At 42.0% G+C, this 19,696-nt stretch overlaps 2 protein-coding genes across 5 annotated transcripts in view; one reads left to right on the top strand and one right to left on the bottom strand.

The window, feature by feature from the left end:
* Window positions 1-19,696, top strand: part of DOCK7 (dedicator of cytokinesis 7) — a 100,127-nt gene that overhangs the window by 39,484 nt on the left and 40,947 nt on the right. For all 4 annotated transcript variants that reach the window (XM_086753098.1, XM_086753097.1, XM_086753100.1 and 1 more), the window contains exons 15-19: window positions 16,534-16,651; window positions 17,215-17,285; window positions 18,132-18,270; window positions 18,462-18,563; window positions 18,850-18,936. In XM_086753098.1, coding sequence (XP_086609224.1) covers window positions 16,534-16,651; window positions 17,215-17,285; window positions 18,132-18,270; window positions 18,462-18,563; window positions 18,850-18,936 — 517 coding nt within the window. The remainder of the gene's footprint in view (window positions 1-16,533; window positions 16,652-17,214; window positions 17,286-18,131; window positions 18,271-18,461; window positions 18,564-18,849; window positions 18,937-19,696) is intronic.
* On the bottom strand, window positions 374-10,637 carry ANGPTL3 (angiopoietin like 3). Its single transcript, XM_086753529.1, has 7 exons — window positions 10,102-10,637; window positions 9,012-9,122; window positions 8,076-8,193; window positions 7,303-7,416; window positions 5,699-5,794; window positions 3,567-3,839; window positions 374-2,326 (listed from the first exon to the last, which is right to left on the bottom strand). The coding sequence occupies exons 1-7, from the start codon at window positions 10,597-10,599 to the stop codon at window positions 2,145-2,147; spliced, it is 1,392 nt and encodes a 463-aa protein (XP_086609655.1). The 5' UTR covers window positions 10,600-10,637; the 3' UTR covers window positions 374-2,144.

Here is a 19,696-nt window from a genome sequence, read left to right as displayed (position 1 = left end):
TCCTGAGACTGCCAAATCTAGAAATTCCTACCTTATCATCTGGTTTGTTGCAAAACTTGCTGTATCAGTAGATCTGCTGTGCCAGAGGCACAAAAAGGGTCCAGGCTGACGCAGCAGAAAATACACAGACGTGAAGGGGCAAACATACTTACCTAAAACTTGGCTGTGAACAGGAACATGAGAGAAGTTTCTCCATTTCCCAAGATTCCCAGTGAAATATAGTTGAATTCTTTTCAATTTTATGTAGGTTTTTTTTCTTTATCTGTGTGCTGAAGTTGTCATACTCTTGCTTTTTCTACTACTTTCTGACATTTTCAATGACTGACTTTTTTTCTTTAAAGTGGGGGATAAAAATGAAGAAAATGCATAATCCCTTTGTTCATATTTCTGTTTTTATTTAAAAGCTATTTATTTCTTTACAATGCTTGGAAAAAAGTCTTCTGAAGATCTGGAAGATAAGAAATTTTTCTAAAGTTTCTTGGAAAAGAATAACTTTTCTATAACTAAGCCCAGACAGTGAGCAGATTTCTTTTCATTATGGACCACTATTCATTTAAAACTTTGTCACAGTATCTTTGAAGGCACTGCACCTCTGAGTGGAATTGTCTTCTTCCGTTGAGTAATTTCACCAACTTGCTCACCAGATCAGTTAGATCTTGTAACAGTTAGATAAATACAAACCAGGTTTTTGTAAACCAAAGCTTACAAGAAAGAGTCTAGTCAAGTTCCATATCTCGTGTCTTTTCAAGTTTCATTTATTTAATTATTTTTTTATCTATTTCTTTATAGAGGTTGAACAGGTGCTTAAACATTACAATACACCAGTACAATAAGCAGTGCTGTGTGATCTCTTCTTTGTAGTAAATCCATGAGGAGGAGTAAAAGTATTAAAGTGTTTTTGCAGTTTGTCTGTAATTAGCACATTCTGTTCACAGTTACATCACTCTGACAAATTACAATTTAAAGCATTTTCTGTCTGGTTGCAGATGTTGAGATAAAAAAAATCCATACTGTACAAGGGTTAGGTGAGATATACAAGTCAATATGACTCAATGTCACTGCAGAACTGGGGTTCTTGTCAGTCAGCACTTCCACAGCTGGCCATCCACAAGGAAGTCAATAGTCCTTCTGCTTTATAGTATCCTGCAGCTGAGGCTGAACAAATGTGGATGTGTTCTCAGGAGCAGGACCAGCACTGTCACGTAGGCTGTGCCTACAGGGTTTGTTGGTTGGTACCATTGACTCCATTGGAGTTGCCCTGCACAGGCAACTGTTCCCTATTTGAAAGGTATTTTGTCATGTCCTCACTTAGTCTTAGATTTAATTTCTTAGGTATACTACAAGGTCACAAATGGATGGCTCTGAATCCATTTCAAATGAGAAGAAAAGATCTGTTACTTATTCAGTAAACTTGGAAGCTTAGCTCTTAACTTCCAGTAAGAAAGTGTAGTTCTTAAGTTACTCTTCCAAGTGTGCTATCTACAAGATCAGATCTGTGCTGTGGCTTGCTTGATGTGTGCGTACACATCTGTAGCTGCCTGAGTACAGTGCTTCAGCGAAGACTGGCCTGAGCTACACTGCTGAGAATTTGTCTGGAAATATGCAGAAACCTAAAATGGGGAATTACCCATCTTTCATTTGCTCTTAGAAACATTCCACAACAATACCATGAACCAAACATCAAATTAGTTACTTTAAGAAACAAAATTTCTTTTTTTTTCCCTGTAGATTAATACCTAGATGTCTTCTGTAGCATTTTGCCAGCCCTTTGTTTACTGAAACAGTTTTTGTGTTCCCTACTACACAACCCAGAAACGAATGCAACAGCGTGAAAACCCGTTCCCCCAAGCAGTACTGTCTAACATACGAATGGTAGGCTGGTTCCTAGGCATTAGAGTTTCATCCTGAGAAGGTAAAAGCTCCACATAACTTACAGCACATTGACAGCGCGGCTCGGGTGAATGACAATACTCACCAAACCTACTGTAAGACCGTCGCAAATGCCTCAGGGTTTGTGTATTGGAGAATACACCATACAGTGTATGGATTTAGACATGCATCTGTTACTAAATTAAACATGAACGTCTTTGATGTGGTGATGTTCAGTGTATATGTTCTGAGTTAAAATGCATCAGGTTGAGCATTCAGTCAAAACTTTTTAAATCTGTTGGGTGTAGCATTATTTTGGTTGACTTGAGCAAGTAGTATCTTCCTTTCTTAGGCTTCCAGTATAAACCTTTTCTTCTGTCTAGTCTTCCTTTAGACCTTGGTGCGACGTATTTCCCATTAAGATTGGTTTCCTCGCATTCGCTGTGCCACCAGCCTCCTAAACAAAAATATTGTCATGTCAGTTCCTGTCAGTTGTGCCCTAACATACTGTGCTCTGTTTCCAAGTAGACAGCTCCCATTTGCAACATAAATCTTCTTCAGAGGAGTTCCAGCAAAAGTGACAATTACCCAGTATACCCAAATGAAATGGTGCTTGTACGTGTACTCACTGCTGCAAGTTGAGGGCACATGCAGAGAAGTTGTGCTCCCTGTTGTTGTCTGCTTCACGTAAAAGAAGTGGTGCAGAGCAAACTGCACACACAAATGCTGCTGCTGAGCTGGGACACTTACGGAGCTAGCTCCACACTTTCATGTTTCCCATGACCCTTTCCAACTGATTCTGATTTGCTGATATTTTTCTCAGGTACAAATAGTTAAATCTCCGCATCTACAGAAGGCCGAAGAGCCTTTTGTAAGCAAATTCTCTTTTTTATTGGCTGGTGTCCTTAACCACGAGCTTAAATTGTAAGCCTAGCTCTGCTGGCAAAGGACTGGCAGTGACTCTGTGCTAAAAATGAAGATTTAGCACTTTGGAAATCCTTGGCCATTGGCTTTATGGTCACTAGAGCGGAGTAACGCTCTCAGCATTGTTTCAGACGTTAACAATTTTCAAGCCTAGAATGATGTAGGAAACGTTTGTTGCATGAAGCAGGTGTCTGGAGGGCAATTCTGTATCCTGGGCTTTAATCATTAGTTGCTTTTTCAGTTGTTTACTTTCTGCTATAAACTAGCAAAATGTAAAAGTTTCATAAAATCAAAGAATTAGGAATCCTTTAACCAAATTATCTTTAAAGAGATACATGTCTTCAATCTCAAATCTCTCTTACTCTTTTGAGAGTGATTATAGCATCTATACCTGACAAACAGCTGAAATCTCCCTTTGAATGGAAACTCACCGTCATTCTTAACTTTTGGTTTGTGGTCAAAATGGAGTTAAGAGTCAGTTTGTCTTCTTTTTTTTTTTTTTTTTTTTTTTTTTTGCAAGGAGTTTGCACAGCCTCACTATACTTTAGTTTTACCTATCTATAAAATAGAAAGATGATGCCTCGTTGTTGTAGAACCCTGTTATCTGCCACTGAAAAACATCTTCTGCCCTTTCCTGCGAGGAGAAAGATGCTGCTGCCCTCTCTTCTCTGTATCTAAAGCCAGGCTAATACCGGGAACTGCCCACTAAAGCATACTACCGTCCTTCGTCTAACCAAGAAACTCCCATGTTAATATGCCCAGCATACTGGTACCTAGGTAGTTTTCTGGACAGTTGAAGTCGTTTATTATGTCCACGTCGTGGTCTGCAGTTGAGAACCGCAGTTCTGTCTGCTCCGGCAGCGCGTTGGGGATGCTCCCGGAGATCCGTGAAAGCTGGAGCGTGTAGCCTGTTTCCGGGCCTCCCAAGCTGAACGCGTACTCGATGTAACGTTTATTGTCCTTCCAGTCCTGCAGCTCAATCCGTAAGATGTAGTCCCCTTGTTTAGTGATGGAGTAGGTCTTGTTCAGCCCCAGCCAGAATTCCTCTGCAAAGCCGTAGTAAATAGGTGCTGTTAATATGGAACTAGGCATCAGCACACTTACCGTGTTTTTCGGCTCTCTAGCCCGCACCTCAGATAGCTTGTTCACCTTTAAAAGATAAAGACTTGAAAATATGTGTTCAAATAAGCTGTGCAATGTCGGAATCGAGATATCAGAGGTGAGGATTAGGGGACAGAGAGTTAGTGGGGAAGGGGTTATGTGATAAACTTTCCCTAAAACCTCATATTGCTCACACTGCTATTGAATTTGTTTTTACGGATAACCTGCGGATAGTGAGTGTGAAAATTTAGTACGTAAAAGGATTTATTCATTGCTTTAATTAAATCAATAATACGAGTCTTGGGGACTGTTGATCTTTTCAGAGGTCTCCTGCTACATTCTTTTTGTTTACCTCTTCTTAATTGCACACTGATGATCAATAAAAGCAAGAGATAGAAATGAACTGCAGCTTGTCTCTTAACTTTCCCACCTCTTGTGAAACTCTGAGCGAGAGCTCAAGACATTTAAAACACGGGTAATCGGAACTGTGTGATAAATGAAGCAAATGACATACATAAAACCTAATTGCAATTGTTGTGTTTTTTAAGGAAAGAGCTGCAGAACTAAACTAAGGTTTCGATACCCTTGTGTACAAAGTGAATTTAACTTGAGCATTTTTCTTTTGCTAGAATTTGTGATAATTAGTTTAATTGTTTCTTGAATTATGTTCGAGAAGTAGCTTATTAACAGTGCCGCTGGTGTCAGTGCACAATAGGTAATTGCCAAAGAATGTAGCTGAACGTGGGTACCGTACATGCAGGTGGCATTTAGAAGAACAGAATACAAGATGGTTGAGTAAAATGCTCTCACAATTTACAGGTGAGGAGCAGTAGCCTGTTGTATTTTATCCCCGTGGAATACGCAGCACAGAGCTGAGTAGGACACAGCTGAGTGATGCGATCCTCTGCAAAGTCTTTCTGGCACTGAAAAGATGGGGCTTCCTGTGGATGTAGTGTATGGGAACTGGAGACCAGGCAAGGAGCAGCTGTAGCATTCAATATGATCAGACAAACTATTCAGGTAAAAGTCTACCTCAGTTGTGAGCTACTGGCCCAAAATGTGGGAAAGGTTGAGATATAGCAGCTCTTTAATTGTAGAAGAGGTGGAAGTATTGTCAGTATTGCTGCCCCATTGGTGAGGTTGTGATCTGTGCTGTGCCTAGAAAGTCAAACTATTTTCTAAACGAAGGTAGAGTCATCTCATTGTATGAGAAAAATAGGGAAGATATTCTGGATGGGGAAGCTGTTGGGCAGCACTTAGTGCTACAGATTCTTCGGAGTTGATGATTAACAGGGGAACGTGGGTGTTTCCTCACCCTATCCAGCCACGGAGGGGATTGGCCACCGCGCAGGGAAGCCGGAGGTGTTTGTGCAGGGGAGCACACGCTGCCTCGGGCTCTCTTGGGGTTGGAAAAATTGGTGTGGTGGTTTTAAGAGAAGCAGGATCGCAGAAAGTTTGAGAGAAAGTAGTGACAGCAGCTTGGTGAGGTTTTGTTTGTGTGTATATTTTCAAGGCTTTGGGGAGTGCTTTTATAAATACTAAAATCTCAGTAATTAAAATAACACTTGAAGAATTCTGGCCTCAATTCAGCAAAAGTTTGTAAACACACATTTCAAGATGTGTCTTTGAGAATTATGCTGAGCTACGCTTTCTGGTAGCACTTTCTGATGTTCCACTAATTAGGTAAGCTGTTCAGATTTGATGGCAGGTTTTATCTGCTCTCATGTGAACACCTTTCAGTAAGAAGATTCAGCTTCTCAAACTAACCGATACAAAGAAAAGATACATAAAAAGGCATTTTTACCGTTGAGGTCACCAAAGCCGTTTGCATAGGCTTCCCAGGTTTGGTTGAAATCTAGCGATCCATCCACTCTGTTCTGGATTACAGTCCAGGAACTGCCTGTGAATGCGAAGAGAGAAGTCAGTCACAAGCCTGGCTTAAGTGTTTAATGCGTTAGAGAGAAGATGGGGTGTAACTGAAACCGTCAGCCGCTGACCTACGGACTGCACTGCTGTGCTGCCCTTCTGTGAGCTCACTCTCTGCTGCAGTGAAGAAAAAAAATGGGTTTGCATTGAAGGTGGCTCCATATGAATCCCGCTTACTCCTCATTTTGCAGCGGACCTGAGCGCGCCTGTACTGAGCTGTAAGGCCTTGGCCTTATTAACCCATGAGCGTGCTCTTGGGTGCTCCAGTTCTGAGGCAGAATGAGTTAGCCTAAATGTTAATGAAAAGAAATTTAAGTAAGCATAGCTGAACCGAATGTGAGGCTGTCCAAGTGTCCTCATCAACACTTGCGGGGACTCACCTCACTGGACTTATTTTGTTAAGCTGCCTTAACCAGGTTTCATTTGTTTATGAGGGCTGAGAAACACAAACATAGAGAAAATGATTAAAAAAAGAGATATGAAATGTTCCAGATATTTGATCAGATTGTCAGACTCCCTCTACTGATAGTGCCGGACTGCTGGGAACGCAGCTCCACAGAAGGTATGAAGCGTTGAAGGCCGTGTCCATGCTAGGGCTGCAGCGGGCTCTTTCTCCTGACCAGGTCATGACAACCTCGTTTCAACGAATGTAAGCAAGAGGAGCTTTTTGCACAGGGCAACCCCGTGCTGCTCTGTTTACACATCCAGACAAATCATGTGGCCCTCCCATGTTTGCGTCAGTGTGTTTCCAGGCTCTCCGGTGGCAGTGGCAAAGGGACCATGTGGGAAAGCTGGGCAGGACACGCACAGAGCAGCACTGCAGGATGATGCGTTGTGAGGAGAAAAAAACAGGGAACACTGATCTGGCCAAGCGATGTGTGATCTCTGGGTAGTGGCAAAAGGAACAGACAAATGGGGTTCTTACAAGGATAGAGCTTGAGTAGGTGCTGTGCGTTCTGGTCCATGACAATTCTGGACCTGTATGATACAGAGCTACTGGCTCACCCAAATGCAACAGAAGAATCCTGTCTCCAGGACTCGCCTCATTGGGTTAGTTTGGTATTTCTAAGTCTCAAACAATAACCCTATTTAATGAAACAAAAGTTTACTAAGGTATTTACTATTTCCTGTTTGCTTTTATTTGGAAAAGCTATTCATGGTTGCAATATAATGGCATTTATAATTGCCGTTTTCATTATCTGTACTTAAAGGGACTTGATTTTTTTATATACTTAATTTATGTCACGTGATTGAAAGTCCTTTCCTTGGTATAAACAAGAGGTGAGTAAAGAATGAAAGCAGCGTTAAGGAGACTTCATGATACGGGAAACCTGAGTTCAGAGCACAGACAGGCCAGTGAGAAGTCAAGAGGATACATAAATCCTGCTAAGTTTTTGTGTACTTTGGCATGAGACACAGGTTTTTAGCTTACAAGAAACTATTTAGGTGGAAATAAGATTGTTGCTAGCACAGCTGCCTTACCAAATTTCATTTCACAGTAGACATCGAAAGCTTCCGAGCCGTTGGGCTTAATAGTGTAAACCCCGCTGGACTGCATGCCGCTGTTATAGAGAGCAGTGCAGTCAGGAGTGGCACCTAGGAAAGCAAGCAGACACTTACAAACTCTGCTTTGTCTGTGGTAAGTTTTAATCCAGCTTTGTAACTTGGATTTCTATATGGGACAGAGCCAAAATGAAAACTAGAGCGATCTTTTTGTTAATTCTGTCTTACAGTAAATGTCGTGGAATGGACAAACTGCTTTGGGCTTGGGAGTACAGCTGCCAGGTTGTATGTAGGCTGGACCACCTATATTTTTAAAGTTAGGCAAGATTTCGATTTAGATGATTTTGAAAAGTTTGTAAGGCCTAGGACTAGAGTCTGGCAAATGGACTTTCCTACCCCTTATGAAGTTCCCAATAAATACTATTCCCATTGCTGCAATTTGAAAATGCCTGTCAACTTTAAAGAAAGCTCTTCCAAATCTTAGAATGAGCCAGCGTGGAGTACGTTCTCTGTTCGTACTCTCCAAGGCAGGCGTCAGCAACACCAGAAGTGTCAGCAAAGGGATGGTCACAGCATGGGTTTACGGGGGGTGGATGGAGGCTGAAGGCTGAGGACAGGATTGCTGTGTTACTGGACGTTTTTTGGTTTTTTTTGCTTTTAGTCTTTGACTGTTAAAACCAATGCAAGACTTTCACAAAGAATACTGGGAATGCAGTGTGTTGTGTAGTCACATCTAAGAGAGAAGGTCTCACCATCAGATCTGTATGTCACAGCTGTGGCATTGCGCACGGGAAAGGGGACGGCCTCTGGTTCTGCTGGCTCCTCCGTGAAGGAATTCTCTGCGAGTTCCTGGAGCTCTATGTGGTTTAGCTAAAAGAACCGTGATTACAGACTGTTAATTTCCTGCGGCTCTGAAATGATGAGATTCATCTATCAAGCCAAACAGTGTCATGCAGAGAATAATTTTTCTTCTGAATGTGGTCCTTTAGAATACCCAATTTACAACATAAAAATAACCTCAGAACAACACTAGAGGGTTTTGGTTGCACAAATGTGAGCTGTGCTGCTGCTCAAACAAGGTAGGATTCACGAGGTGAGTAAATGACCTGTTCTCACGAGGTGCACCTTAATGGGCAAACAGATTTAACTTACTTCCTCAGGTGACATCACTTAGACAAATAATGCCAACATCTAAAGAGCACAGAACCCACAGTTCCTTAGGCTGAAATGCATTTTCCTTTTCTAGCCTCCTCTTAGGAATAAATTAAATACGAGCATGTCGGTTATACCCAGCGTTACGGTGACACATGTTGAACTGGAGAACATGGCTCCCTGAGTATTGGGAAAGAAGAAAGAGAGAGAAGGGAATGATACTTAGAAGACCAATGGAAGAAAAATAATATGATGGATAGTAAGAGAGAATAAAAGAAAATTATCCATCAGAAAATACAGCAGCCTGGTATTGATAGACAGTAGTTCAGAGCTGTGTTCTTGGTCATTGTGTGCTTTGGCCATAGCCTCCTGCCTGGCAGCACAGTAGTCCCTCACCCAGAAAGGTACCTGTTTGCAGTCTTGTTTACATCCTCCTCTACACTCCCAAACTGTGAACAAGAGGGAGAGCTGCTCCGAATGAACAGTTATGAGAGATGACAAATTCTGACAAGAGGAAATAGCGATGGTTCCTGTACCTTGTCCTCTAGCTCCATTATTTGATTGTGCTGTCTGTCGAGTTGCATGTGCTGGTCCTCTACGATTTTGAGAAGCTGCTTGATGTGGTTGTCCTGCTGCTCCACAAAAGCCTGAGGAGAAGAAGGGAGAGAGAAGGGCTGTGGTTAGAAGCAGTGTCGCTGCCTCCATAACTCTTCTTACAGGACCAGTTCTGAGAGGCACGAACCATTTAATATTGCCTTTCCTTTTCCAAAGGGTTGCCTGCTTTGTCTCTGAAATGAACACCCTTTTCTTTTTTTTTTTTTTGAGACAAACTACTGGCAGCTTTGTAGACCTTTTCTGTTATTTTTATTTTTACATCCAGAACAATTCCATTCTGTGAAGTTGGCCCTTGATTCAAACTAGATGTATGCCACTGATCAGAAAAGGGAACAATTCCCAGTATTTAGGGTATTAGCTTGTGATTTGGGAGATGTGGATTCATCTTTCTACTTAGAGATGAATATCCAGTGTTTTCTCACTCGAGTTGCTTAGGCTTTTTATGCTTCTGCAAAACACAGTTAATATTCCTTTTCCACAGGAAACCTGATAATGCTTGCATGTGTTGACATTAAGTCTGTTAACACTCGCAAGGTTCTTCGGTCCTGGAGGTCATAGAGGTGCTATAGATGTCCCTCTTTAAAGTTTAAAACTTCCTGGTTTTATACTGAGCAGGCAGTTCCCGGTGCATTGACTTGTAATGAGCTGATGACATACAAACCTATGGGCTTGGCAGTCACATCTGTTTCCTGACTGCAAATTTTTAAATCATTATTATGGCAGAATTTCTTAAAACTGATCTGCAATAAAAATACTGAAAAAGATACAAAGACTGATAATTTCATTATTTTCACACTGATTTCGCTAGGGAATTTTAGTGCAAAATAAACAATGTGTCAGATTAAGGCACTGATTCTTTTAAGATTATCGCAGTGATTTATTTCTCAAAATATGCAGTAGTACTCCAGTGAAGATGAAGGGAAGACATGAGCTTCCATTGCATAATTACCGATAACGGCGTTACAGTTCACTCTGGCTTTGTGTGTCGGGTGCTTTCACAAGTCTACTTACTTTGAGTGAAGAAATTTCTTTTGTCTCTTGCACTGAAGGCTGGGTGATGGCCAGTTTAGTGACTTTGTCTTCCAGTCCCCACACTTTCTCTTGCAGCTGGATTTTGTTTTGTATGAGGTCTTCAATCTTCAAATTCATCTCCTGTGAGAGATTCTTTATCTCTTCGTTGTTGATTTGCAATCTGGCCGTAGTTTGTCTCAGCTGTTCCTCCTCTTCTTTGATTTCACTAGTTTGCAGTGAGAGCTCATAAAAGGACCTATCAAAAATGTAAAGTTTTTGAAAGATGTCATTCATCTGCCCCTTTGTCTTATGGACAAAGTCTTTAAGACCGTGCCCAAGCTGGAGGAGTCCGTTGGCTAAGATTCGTACATCATCTAACATGGCAAATCTTGACTTCGTCTCGGCAGGTGTGGCAGAATCAAAGGAGGAATAATCCTTCTCAGCTCTAGCTGGAAGAGCAAATGGGGCAATGAATAGGAATACTAGAATGATTTTCATATTTTCTGCTCCTGATACTCTTTGATTGGTCAGGATGCAGAGACTTTTTCCAGCTTTGTGGCTGCTCTGAGTTGAAGAATTTGATCTATTTATACTCCTTTTTGTTTTAGAAGAGGTAGACCGACGAGTTGATCATTAAACTGTGTGTATTTGAACGAATGTAACCCCTCTCCAATGTAGGTTGATATCTGGGAAGATAAAACTGAGAGACGAGCACGTTGCTGATGAAACTGGTTCTGAACTTTTCCATCTGCCAGACTTTCTGTTATAAAATGTCATTGATGACATAGTGTTTTTCACACAACGCTTTTGAATAGATTAATTTGGGTCATAATCTTCATAAGGGCCTAAACTGCGTCCTGTTTGCGTTGTATGATTGATTCCCTTTATTGCCTCAGGGGTACAAAAGGGTTTACCACGCTTAAGAGCAGTGGACGCTGTATTTCAGTTTGTGCAGCTCCTTGATAAGCTGTGGAAGGGCAGAATATTCCCAGGTGATTCACACAACTTGATTCTCATCTTGTACCGTTTTCTGATGTAAGTCATTGTGCTGCAGTGGATTTACTTGTCATCTAGTTCAGATTAAGTGAGAAAGAGGGAATTAGGTCCAGAGATTGCCTGGATGTGATTCTACTATGTTAAGGTTTGTGCAGTAATTTACACCATATGAAACTTATTTTTTAAGAGCTGCTTTCGAGAGGTGGGTGAGATAAATAATACCTCGCTTACATTTCTCACTTTACCATTTTCCGTACTGTTTAAGATTCACACTACATAAATCAAGTCTGCAAGAACTCTGAAATAAATGTCCTGTTCTGCAGTGGGTCTCTGCGTGGAAGCATGTACGTTTTTTGAGTAGTATTGCAGTATGAATGAAAGGTATTTTTCTTTCTGGAATCACTCATAGCAATCCAAAAAATCAGCCCGTGCATAACACAATCTGTAGTTTGGAGGGTTCTCAGGTTTTGCTAGGTTCTTTTATGTTTAGTAATTCTTCCCCTGGACTCTTAGTTGTTTTCTTCATGTGTATAAGCACGTAGGATATGAAGCATCAATAGAAAAATTGTTTTAAGAATGAAGTTGTTACATGTTGAACTTCCTGTGTGATGAAGGGTTGTTAATATGCAAGTAACCTTCCCCATCCATAATTAGATAATGTTAATTTATTTTAGATCTCCAATTAATTAATTCTCTGATTTGCATGGCATAGGGCTTTATTCCTGAGATCTAGCTTTGACAAGGTTGATTGCTTTCACAAGGGGTGTCCATGAGGTTCTAGTCTATGAGAAGCTGTTCAGTGGAAGACTGTCGTGCTCTATTAAAATCTGCAGATTTTTCAGATTAGTTTTTAAGTAAACTTATCAAATCAATACTTACTCAACCCTACTAAAAATCTGTCAGAAGAAGTGTTAGAACAATTAGGGTTGTTCATGGGACAGTGATCAGCCTGGAGGGTTTGCATTGAGTCATCATTCCTGCAGCATTTTCTCATGTGGTAGTATCGATGGAAATGTATGAAGAGCTGCTCAAATGCATTTTAAAAAAAAAAAAAAGTCACATGAAGGAACTGGACAGCACTTATGGCACTTATATTGTACCTCTGTGGGAAGTTGCTGGGGTTCTCAACACTTCAACTCTGAAAGGTTGATTGTTTTTGCTTTGAATGCTAGACCAAGGTACGTGATACCCGATAACTCCATTAAACACTTAAAAAACTTAAAAAAGTAAGATAAGCCTGTGCTTTTGAAGGATTTGTGTTTTCTGTAGGGAAACTCCTTGGAGTTTTGCTTCTGTAGATGAAATTTAAGCGTGGTTTTTATTTGGGCCTGACACTGCTCTGTAATAGGGAACGGAGTCCAGCCTCTGGCATCTGACACAGGGGGTTTGGGCTGCAAAACTTAAAGAACTGGTTGCAAAATTAAAAAAAAAAAAAAAAGTAGACTTTCTGCAATTCACCTCAAAGTACTTCAGTGGCTTTGTTTTTACAGGGTTTCAAACTAATAATTTTCTGTTGTTTTAGCTATTTCTCACAGTCACAAGAAGTCTTTCTCAGTTTTGTTTTAAATAGTTTTGAATTCTTCTGAACCCCGTCTGTCCCAAAGATCTTTATTCTTGGCTTAATCTTCAGAAAAACATAGGAATTTACTCAAGAAATAGCCGTAACAAAGCAATTGGCGATCAGACATTTTACCAGGTTTCTGCAGCTTGAGAAGTTCCTGTGTCTCGCCGTGCACTGCCTGTTCTGTGCCGCTGTTGTCGCAGCTCAGCTGATGCACGGTAACTCAGCAGGCGATGGGAGCTCGCCTGTGCCGAGGCGCTGCTCAGACATGATGCTACGTTTTGGAAAGGCTTGGTTTCCAAAGGGGAAAGGCAGTCAGAATGCTCTGGTGTCAAATATTAAAAAAGCACAAGTAGCTGCCAAGCACATTTCCGTGTTAATGCCGGTGCCAAGAAAGTCAGGTAATGATAAACTCACTACAAAATGCCACCTTTAGCTGTCACAACAGTCACGGAGTCCATAAGGAAAACAGGACACGGGAGAGCAGAAGGGAGAAAACCTTCTGGTAGGATTAAGCCATAAGATTCCGGGGCTGTAGAAACCCTAAGAGGGAATCCTGCCTCTGAGAGCTGTTAGCCTTGTCAAGAGAAGATGTATATAACAAACATGATCCTGAAGATCTTTCGTGCACCTGGGTGACCCTTATTAAATGGGCTTTAAATGATTTTTATAGTAGGAATAAAGCAAAGAGAAAGGGCTCTGGGTTTTACTGAAAAGGGAAATTTTCATACTGGTTAGACATTCCCTCTAAGAGGATCAGCTCTTAATGTTTTAATACCTTTATGAAGGATTTTGCAGAATGGCTGCAATCACATTATATAAATATTTAGAGGAGTGCCTGGTGCCATTATTTCCATGGCGTGGGAAGCCTTTGCACTTTAGCAGTTCATTTTATGGAGGTAAAAGTACTTTTGAGGTCTGTTTGAGATAATAGTATAAGCTTTGCATACGTTTTACATAACATTGTAATAAAAGCTTGAGATGCAAATCCTTGGGTTCAGAGCCGGCTGAAACTTTTATTGATCGAAATCTGGGAATAGTATCATCAAGAAGCAGTGTTACCTGGAAGCATAAGGAGCAACGGTCCTTTTTTTTAATCAGTGTGTGCTCGGCGTCGTTGTTGGTGCTGCAGTGTTATTTTCATGGACAATCCCTTCTCCTCCCTTTATCCCTTCTATAGAGGATTGAACACTGTGATACAAGACCTCTCTGTGATGTCTGGCCCACCGGGAAGTTGCTCTCTCCTCTTCCTTCCCGCTGCTTGTGTATCGCACAGGGTTGGGGCTGTCCTGGCTTGATTTATGAAGACTACATTCAGTGCCATGCCTTTAAAAGCCCAGCAGCTTTGATGCTTGTCATCTCACCCTGCGGTGGGGCTGCTTCTACCATCACTTCGCACAGACGTCTTGTTTCGCTTTTTCCAGAGGATGGTGGTTACACCTCTGGTGTCCTGCGAAGTCTACAGAGTCCTGGTATTTGTGCACACAAATAAGAAGATGAGATATAATGAATCAAAGGAAAGAGAGTATCAAAGGAGGAACGGAGAATTTGGCTTCCCAGGGTGGCTGTTAGACAGGGGCATCAGTTCCTTGAAGACATCTGTAACATTTCTATCAGTTTTTCAGCCATCAGCTTCTTTCCATGGCTCCTGGAGCTGTGCTTATAGCAGACAGGAAGAGCTGTGGCTTTTACCTTCGTAGAGTAAGGTAAAATAGGATTTTTCATTTGGGGTCACGTTCTGATGTGCAAGCAGGGGCATTTTTCCCCCTCTCTATATGAAATTCTCAACAAAAGGATGATGCCTGTAATGGAAAACCCTCTGGAAAGACGCTGCCTGAACAGGAGCAAGCATCCAGCCCTTCCCCCTGTCTTACAATGGGATCTGCGCATCAGAACTCCCCGTAAGCAACACGAGCTTCGTCCTAATGAAATCCAGGATAGCTGTCCTCTGAGCTTTTCACGTGACAGGGGACAGAGGGACAACCTGTAGCTCCAGCGCTGGTTGCAATAAATACAGCTAAAGCCCTGCTTGCAGGTCTCTAGCACCCTCTTTCTAGAGTGCCATCAAATTGGTGAAATGTCTTCTTTGCTCCCAGCAGGCCAGCCCCTGGCAGAAGAGGTGGCAGAACTGCGAGCTTGGTTTAGGCTCATCTCTGCTCTTCAGCGTAAATCAGTCGCAAGCATAAGAGTGCGTTTAATACAGGGATCCTGCAGCCTGCCTTCACAAATACATTAAATCCTTCTCTTAAGCACTAATAATACTTAATAAAAGTTTTATGAGCGATGTACATGTTAGAGTAAATTTTCATATCCATTTTCATTTTAAAAAGAACATCAAGGAGCAAATGTATTCATGCCAGAGCAAAGTAATTTAGTAGAGTCACAAAAAAGGCGCAGGACCCCTCTGAAATACTAAGAGCATGTTGATTAGGCAAAGTGACCAATGGAGATGGGATTCAAAAACTTCATTCACCATGAAGGACTTGAAAGGGAGGAAATTCCCACGTGCCAGCTAAGCTTATTCCTCTGCCTGGAGCGTGAAAAGGAGCCTGACTTTGCAGTGCTGCCCTGGAAAGCCCTCTGGAGCTGCACAGCTGGACTGCTGTGCATAGGTGCTGACCTGGAGGAAGTTCCTTCTTCAGAGGCTTTAGAGAACTCCTCAGGACCAGCATTGGCCCATGTCTGTATAGATGGGAGTACCCATGGGTATCGGGGTGAAAGTGGAGTTGCTGTCAGAACCACGTCCTCGGGTGGGATTCATTTGCTGAGACGTTGACATCTAGCACAATTCCAGGCAGCCTAGGGCAGGCCACCTTTCCAGCTGCTCATCCACGAGAGTGACCCACTGCTAGCCCAGCGCAGGTGTTTTGGATGCCCATGGCATCTAAAAAGGCACCAGGTGCCCTCACTGAGAAATCAAATTACTCCTCTCCTCACAATCAAAAAAAGTCTTTTTGTTTGCAGTCTACTGTTGCCAGCACTCTGTAGCGACTGCTTTATTGTACTTAAATGGTTGTCCTGCTGTGCTCCTCTCTTCAGTCTTCTGTGCCCATCTGTTTTGTCTCTCCGGGAAAAGGATCAGTTGGAAACTGCTTACAAATTGTGTTCAAATTCATGGAGTAGTTCCTGGAGGGGGACAGAAGGGAAGGGACCCTCTTTTACCTCCTGCCTTATGAGCCAGGGCTTGTTACTGAATTGGTTGCTTCAGTGTTTGGGCAAACTGCAGCACGCCAGTCTTTCATCCCTAGCAGACACAGGGCAGCGATACGAACCTCTCACCTGTCCCCGGGGCTGCCTGTGGTGAGCATTGCTCCCGGTCCCTCGTGTTGGAGCCGTTGGAGCCAGGGTGTCTGAGGGGGAACGATGCTGGTCTGGGGGGCAGGGCTGTGTGGGGCATGGACAGGGGACTTCCAGGCTGACTCTTAAAAGATGTATAATAATTCATACACTTGTTTAGGGGCAAAAGAAAGTCTATTTCCTTTGAATAATTGAGTATGTTAACTGGAATGGTTCAGAGGCTACTGTCTTTTTTTTTCTCTTTATGGGAACATGCAGGGGACTTTCTGTGGTATAAATTACTTACTCATAGGGCGGGTGGGGGCTTGTAGTGGGCAGTTTTGCTAACGTATGAATCCAGCTGGCCCTTTGTTGGCAGGGGCTCAGCAGGGCTAAGAGGATGGAAAGCATTGCAGAATTTTGCATCTCGTCGGTGTTGTGTTTAAAGTAATCGTAAACTTGGAGAAACGGACCTGGAAGAGGCCTACAAAATGTGTCCCCTCCCAGTGAAGGTTGAGGTTAAATAATAGCATTAATAAAGGTGTGAACCCTCTCTTTCTCACACAGAGATGCTCACTCGATGCCTTTGTCTCTTGCAGGAATCTTCTTTATGTCTATCCTCAGAGCCTTAACTTCGCCAACCGCCAAGGATCTGCCAGGAATATCACTGTAAAAGTCCAGTTCATGTATGGAGAGGACCCAAGCAACGCTATGCCGGTGAGGGCACAGCTCTGTGTGAATGCTGCCTGTCTGTAAGGCTGCAGTCGTAAAATCCCTGTGTTAAAGAAAACCTCGCTGAAATACATTTCAAATTAACAAGTTCAGGGGAGTATAAAATGACAGTATTTCAGAACAAAGAGCACATTTGTATAGGATTTGCAAAGTAACAATTTAGTAGCCAGTATTTTAACCTGACGTGTTTGCAGTGGACACCCGTGTGTTTGGAATAGCATTTTCCTTCCATGTCAAAGAAATTAAAGGTGGTGGTAATACTTGTGTTCAGGGCCAGCAGTGGTGAAGATCTGCACAGGGGTGGTTACATTCATCAGTTTTTCAGCCATATCTGTGTGCACGTGTAGCTGGGATTATGAAAAATGTGAACTCTTCAGTGACTGCATACAACGTTGCCTGTAAGTGAAGGGGCACGTAACAAGCAGGTGTAACCGTACGCAGCTGCACTGACTCGTGAATGGTGCTGTAAATGTCTCTACAGGATTATGGAACAAACTCTTGGCACAGTTTTATAGGTGGATAATTTTTTTTTTTGTCTTTTTTTGCAGGTCATCTTTGGCAAATCTAGCTGCCCTGAATTTTCCAAAGAAGCATACACAGCTGTAGTATATCACAACAGGTAAAACACATGAGAGCTTGTGAAAGGACATGACCCCATATGGATAGTAGGATTCCACACAAAGGAGGTTTTACCAGTGTGAAAGTGGAGTAGCTTACCAGTGACTCTGTCTCAGTGTTAATTATTTAACAATGACTATCTGCATAGCACCCACAACAACTGCAGTGCCAGTTGATACTGTCCTTAGAGTTTTGCCATAAGTAGGAGCCAGAGTCTTTGTTCTGGTGCACATCAAGAGCATTGTGTCAGGGACTGTGACCCTGAGCACATAGCCCAGCTCAGCAGATGCTGTAAGTACAAGCTTCAAGTTAATAGGCACGAAGATTTACATTATAAACTCATATTAGCATGTGTTATAAACTCATGTTAGCATGTGCTTCATGATTTTGCTGGAGCCTTTTAGACTTTACTTACAAATGGGAAGTACTTGGTCTTGAAAATAATTTAATTGCAGCTGGGGTAAGGAGCGCTAAATCTGGCCTTAACATGTTGGTAGTCGTAGCTGTACTAGGGAGAGATGTACCAGGGAGAGAGTCGTGTCCTGCAGGTGAGCGGTTGTGGCGATCTCCACCTTGAGACAAGAGTCTGCTGCTCATGGGGAGCAGCGCAGTTCAGAGTGCCTGTGTGAGGAGGGGGCTGCCACTTTCAGGTTTTGTGGACTATAAATGCATATGCAAAGTTTTTTCAGTCCTTGGTGATCAGAAAGTGAAGCTTTAATCCCTTGGGATAGTCCATATGCTTCTTTCCCTCCAGATACTTTAACTCAAAGAATTTGGTCTTGAGCATAAGATAGTAAACCACACTGTTTGTATCGATGACTCAGCTGAGGGTCTGGTCTCTGCACAGATCGCCTGATTTTCATGAGGAAATCAAGATTAAACTTCCAGCCACTTTAACCGATCACCACCACCTGCTTTTTACTTTCTACCATGTCAGTTGCCAACAAAAACAAAACACTCCCCTGGAGACTCCAGTTGGATACACCGTGAGTGTCTTTCTGTCTTTATGCTTTTCAGCACAGGATATTCTCATAACGCCTTTGTTTGCAGTTTGTTTAGCATCACTGTCAACTCATATGCCATTGTAGAATTTGACAGTCAAGCCTGCAAAATTCAAGAAAACCTTAAGAAGTGTGTGGTTTTTTTTTTTTCTTTTGTTAATTCCTTCTCCTTAAAGTGGATACCGATGCTTCAGAATGGACGGTTAAAGACTGGTCAGTTCTGCCTACCTGTTTCATTGGAAAAACCACCACAGGCTTATTCGGTGCTTTCTCCAGAGGTGAGTTGTTCTTCATGCTGAAAATCAGCAGGAGAATACTTCTGTTGTAAAGTGAAAGAATGTACACGTACATATAAACGTGTGTGTGTGCACGTGCATGTGTACTTTTAATTCTTAGGCTATTTATTTCTTAAATGCTGTTAATGTTACACAGGTGTGTGTGTGTTTGTGTGTGGGTACGTGTGTGTGATCTGACGATAAAATGAACAGAAATGGCAATTGTAATTAGAAGTGCCCTAGCTCTGCATTCTGTCGCATCCTCACTCATGTTTCTGTTAACCTGCAGGTTCCGCTCCCGGGAATGAAGTGGGTGGATAATCACAAAGGGGTTTTCAACGTAGAAGTTGTTGCTGTATCATCCCTCCACACTCAGGTAAATGTTAAGAGCAATCATTGCAATAAAACGAGTTTGATAGTCTTTTGACAGTTGAAACGCTGTCAAAGTTAATGTTGTGAAGAGTAAAATAATTGCTTGTAGTGAAATTACAATCTCATTTTCAGTTCTGAGCCAGCAGACCTGTTATTCCACATTCTGTTGTGAGTATATCTGAGAAGTTCTGCTTTAAAATGTGAGCAGTTTGGCCTTTATTCACAGGAGGTGAATGGCCAACAGTGTTTTCAAACCTCAGACTGTTGTGTTAAATACAACAGATCTAACATGCAGTCCAGGCATATGATGTTTTCTTGTTTTTCCTTTTCCCCTCTGCTTCTTTTGTTTGTCCATGTGTTTTTCGTCTGTCTTTCTTTGATCTGAAAAGAAAGATGACGATCATTTTGAGGAATGATTTAACTTTTGTTTCATTAATTCCCAGTATATCATTTGATGTTTTTTGTGTTTTCTATTTGTGTTGTAAATAGTAACATTATTTTAGTGCATTTTTGTCTGTTTTTCTAAGAATATGCAGTCTGTGGGTCCTCTAGTTTTGTCCTCCCAACTTCTGAATGTCGTCTGGTTTCAGTTGAATTAAACATATGGGCACTGCTCTCAAAGATGTTGAGTTTCTGCTAGTTTTGTGAAATTAAGTGGTCAGATAGAAGAACGAGGGAGAGAATCCATCCATGAGGTACAAATCCATAGAAAGTGGAGGTACTTTTGGAGCTTCTTGCTGATTGTTGGTTTCTTTGCTTGTGTG

The sequence above is a fragment of the Chlamydotis macqueenii genome, chromosome 8 (assembly GCF_036417535.1).
Source record: "Chlamydotis macqueenii isolate bChlMac1 chromosome 8, bChlMac1.mat, whole genome shotgun sequence".
NCBI lineage: Eukaryota > Metazoa > Chordata > Aves > Otidiformes > Otididae > Chlamydotis > Chlamydotis macqueenii.
This window is presented reverse-complemented; position numbering and strand designations above follow the sequence as displayed.